This window comes from Odontomachus brunneus, unplaced genomic scaffold, assembly GCF_010583005.1.
Source record: "Odontomachus brunneus isolate Ranch 3 - 2012 unplaced genomic scaffold, Obru_v1 Obru_scaffold_116, whole genome shotgun sequence".
NCBI classification, from domain to species: Eukaryota; Metazoa; Arthropoda; class Insecta; order Hymenoptera; family Formicidae; genus Odontomachus; species Odontomachus brunneus.
Window position 1 is genome coordinate 768,052 of NW_022639566.1, and position 4,352 is coordinate 772,403.

The 4,352-nt window shown below is 33.3% G+C and overlaps 2 protein-coding genes across 2 annotated transcripts in view; one reads left to right on the forward strand and one right to left on the reverse strand.

The window, feature by feature from the left end:
• Positions 1-3,941, reverse strand: part of LOC116849434 (peptide deformylase, mitochondrial-like) — a 202,918-nt gene extending 198,977 nt beyond the window's left edge. The window contains exon 1 of the mRNA XM_032826574.1: positions 3,583-3,941. Within this exon, the coding sequence (XP_032682465.1) occupies positions 3,583-3,813 (231 nt within the window). The 5' untranslated portion in view covers positions 3,814-3,941. The remainder of the gene's footprint in view (positions 1-3,582) is intronic.
• The window catches only part of LOC116849432 (origin recognition complex subunit 1), an 11,309-nt gene continuing 10,891 nt past the window's right edge, over positions 3,935-4,352 (forward strand). The window contains exon 1 of the mRNA XM_032826572.1: positions 3,935-4,078. The gene's annotated coding sequence lies outside the window, so the exon portion shown is untranslated. The remainder of the gene's footprint in view (positions 4,079-4,352) is intronic.

The following is a 4,352-nucleotide window of genomic DNA, read 5'->3' on the forward strand; positions in this document are numbered from 1 at the left end:
ATATATATATATATATATATATATATATATATATATATATATATATATATATATATATGCATATATATTTAATTATATATACCATATTCTTTTTTATTACTACTCTAAATATAAAGTAACAATAATATAATATTAATATAATAATTTCTCATTCAACAATATAAGTGTAATATAATATATCTGTACTTATATCTGTTTGCTTTCTAGCATATTATACTTGCTTTTCAGTAAGACACATGTAACACAAAGTGATATAAAACAATAAGGTGTTCAATACAGTGCTAACAGTAATGCAACATAACACAAATATGCTTTCACTGCCTATACATCATTACGCTTCAATTGGCTTTCGTTGTTCATTTTTAATAAACGTAGGATTCTTATGTCAAATGCCAATTGTCGTATAACCATAAAAATTAAAGTCACTATAAGAAATTCTACTCACTTTGTATATAATATACGAGCGTATTAGATTATTTTTCACATTTAAACCACATCGCTTGATGTTTAAAAATTTTCATGGAAACTTACACAATTTACATATAAAGAAGAACATCTACAAGCAAACTGAAAGTTCACGTGAAATATTTCACGTTTGGAGAATTCACCTTTAACGTTCGTCTCATTTATTAAATTTACTTATATTATATTATTATATTATATTATAACTATAAATTTAAGTTGTATAATGCTTATTAATGTGTTATATATTACATTATGTATACTGTAATTACATTTTAATTTTAATAATCTATATTGCATAAATATTACTTTCCACATTTTCACTGTTCACTTTTCATGTGAAATAACTTACAGTGAAAAGTGAAAAATGAAAATAAAATTCACGTGAAAGATTCATGATCACTATCTAGCAAAACATGCAATGCATGCTTGATATGATAAATCACGCTTGGTTATCTGGGGGGTAAGTAAAGCGCATTTTCAAATATGTAATTCAAAATCCAAAAATAAGTGGCTTTCAAATAATGCGATTGAGTTTGTTAGAATTATATATAGATTTTAGAAACATGAATACAAACTTAAGGATAAAATATACTTCGCATAAATCTATTTATTATTGATACAAGTGAAAATTTTATATATGAAAAGCTATTTTAACATCAATTCTCTTTCTTTGCATTTATTTAAAACTACATAATTAATTCCACAAAATATAAATGACTGTGAATAACAATAAATTAAACAATTTATATGTAAATCAATTATTATATACTCACTGGCATGTACTGAATATAGGCGCAAAAAATAATTGTTATAAACAAAACATTTGTAAGAGTCAGCTAAGACCGGTTCTACAATACATCGTATGTCGAAGTCGGATGTCGGAACGCAGTCAATGATCTAATAAGAAAAACTTGTCTCGAAAAACAAATCCTCTGGATTGGCCCATCGATTGCATTCCGACGTACGACAGCGACATACAACGTATTGTAGAACAGGCCTAAGGCAAAGAACGAGAAGCGTCGTAGTCGTATACATAAAGTAAGGCAGAGAAAAACGTAAGTCATGAAAGGCTATTAGGGGCGCCGCACACGAACTGACATAACAGTAACGTAAGACGTACCATAAAAATGGACCAATTACAATCGAGTATTCACAAAAATAGCGACTTTACGGTTCGACGATACTTAAAGTGATTGGTCAATTCTTACGGTACGTCTTACGTCCCCACAAAAACGTACGTCGAATTCACGTCGAATCCACGTAGAGTTCACGTGGAATCCACGAAATCACGTGGATTCCACGTGGGTGTAACGTGCATGTTTTTGTGGGGGTTACTGTTATGTCAATTCATGTGCGGCGCTCCTTAAGGCCTTCACACACAACTTGACATAACAATAACGTAAGACGTACCGTAAGAATTGTAAAATACATGTGAGAATTGAAAATATTTTAACATAGTTATATTCACATAGGAGATACCTGAAGTAAAATATAATGCCAGGCTGCTGCGTTCCAAATTGTAAAAATTCTGCAGCAAAAGGCTTTTCTGTTTTACATATCTATAAATTTACTAAATTCAGTTTACGTAATTTATCTCCAATTTTAATTAATTTATCTTTACCGCGCCTTTACCAATAAAATACGATTATTTCATTGGTTCCGCCATATTCTTGCAAAGTCGGCCAGGACCAATCCCGTCGCAAAGATTGCGCATCTTTTACTAGAGGATCTCTATTCAGGATTTGCTTACAGATGTCTATACTAAACTAGATTGCTAACAGGCTATCTAGACTGCGTTCGGCGAGATGCTATTTACCACTATGAGTATGCTCTGTCCTTGTTTGTTCCTGAAAGTTGATCAAAGACAGAGGACGCTCATAGCGCTAAATAGCGTCTCCCCGAACGCAGCCCTAAAAGCATATAATGGCCTCCGTCCGATAGAGAGTACTTTCCAATTGCTTAACATAGAAACCCTTAAAGAGAGACTGGATAAAACTGCCCAATGGAGTTTAAACTGCCCAAAATGGCATCGCAAATACGTGAACTCGTAAGAAGTGCGTGGTCTGTACTTTTTCGCTGCACTGCTGCACTAGTGCAATAAGTAGAGTGAGACGAGTATATTTTTTCTCACTCTAACTTATGTTGGCATTGCAACTTCATGGACAAAAGTCACGTGTACCAATCACGCGGAACCCCGTTATGTCCAGTCTCTACTCAAGAGTTTCTAGCTTAAGGGTCTCACACATGAAATGACATAACTACATGTGCATAGTATAAGACTCTAATGAAGGATTCACACCGCGTCCGATGTTCGACGTACGACGTTCGGTATCCAATAGGAGAACAGCTTCCCAATGAATAATTGAATTCTCTATTAGAAAGCTATTCTCTTATTGGATATCGGACGTCGTATATCGGGCGCGGTGTGAACCCTGCATAAAACGGTCTTAAAATAAGTGATCTATTCTCTTCAACTGCACTGCTACACTGGTGCAATAATTTAAAGTGAAATAAAATATATTATAGCGAATTCGGTAGCTTGCACTAGTGCGCACTGAGTGCGCATTAAGGCTTGTTTACAGTACATTCTTATATTTAAGATCGTGTCTTAAATACATATTTAAAAACATTTTAACTAATAAAATGATTCGTACGGATGTTATACATATCATATTATGGTTAAAAATATTTGAGAATTTATTTGAGAATTATTTAAGACAATCTTTAAATATAATAACATACTATGAACAAGCCTTAGTGCGCACTCAGTGCACACTAGTGCAAGCAACCGAATTCGCTATTAGTTTCACTCTAACTTATTGCACCAGTGCAACAGTGCAGCTGAAAAGAACAGACCTTAGATTCAAATATAAATACCAGCCTATGATCTGAACACATCCAAGTGAAACCAGCGGCACACGGTGCTTGTTTTCGTGCTGGATTGCTTGCTAGATGGAAATACTCTGGATTGGTACATTTTCATTCATCTTCAGAAATGCACCAATCAGAACAGAGTATTTTCATCCAAGCAAATGAGCACAAACGAAAACAAGCATCGTGTGCCACTGGCTTACAACGCCGGCGTAGCCGCACTCTTAGGTTTCTCTCTAATCGTACCTTTTGAAAGTCCTTCAATTTTATGACTTCTGGTTCTACCGTCAAAGCGTGACCGCGCAGTACAGGATCACCAATTTGACACACGTGTTTGTATGGTAACTTGCCCGAATCCATACCCAGCCAATTCTTGAATGTTTCTTTTATTTTTAAAAAGCTTATAAATCGTATATTATTTTTTCTGACTGGAATAACGCGCAAAGTCACAGCAAAATAATTATATACTCGAAACATTGCTCGTATAGTATTTGATTATTATACGTAAGATATACTTTGTAAAGTGAAAGTAAGGTTATTGTACTTTAATAACGACTGTTTTCTAATCTGATTCTGGCATGTGAACCATTGAATAAAGAAAAGGAGAGAGGAAGACCTAACAAGTATTTAAGACGATGGCTATATGCAACATTGCCCCTGAGTATAAAATTGGCGGTAAGAAGAAATGAAATAATGATGGACCTATAGAAGATATTGGTGATAATTGTGATTTGCTGCAACGGTAATTACAACTCATAAAATTTAGCATAATAAAATTAGCAAGATAAGTAATGACTATAAATATTTTGCTTTATTAAAAATATACATGCAATATTAGAGTAATTTAAAAAGTTTAATCGTAAAAAGCTTAGTATTGTTTAATCAAGCACATTTACCTCGATTATTAGAAGTAAAATTTTTAATAATTGTTTAATAATTGTTATCTTAAAACCTTAAAACACTTTTTAATCTCTCTCTCTCTCTCTCTCTCTCTCTCTCTCTCTCTCTCTCTCTCT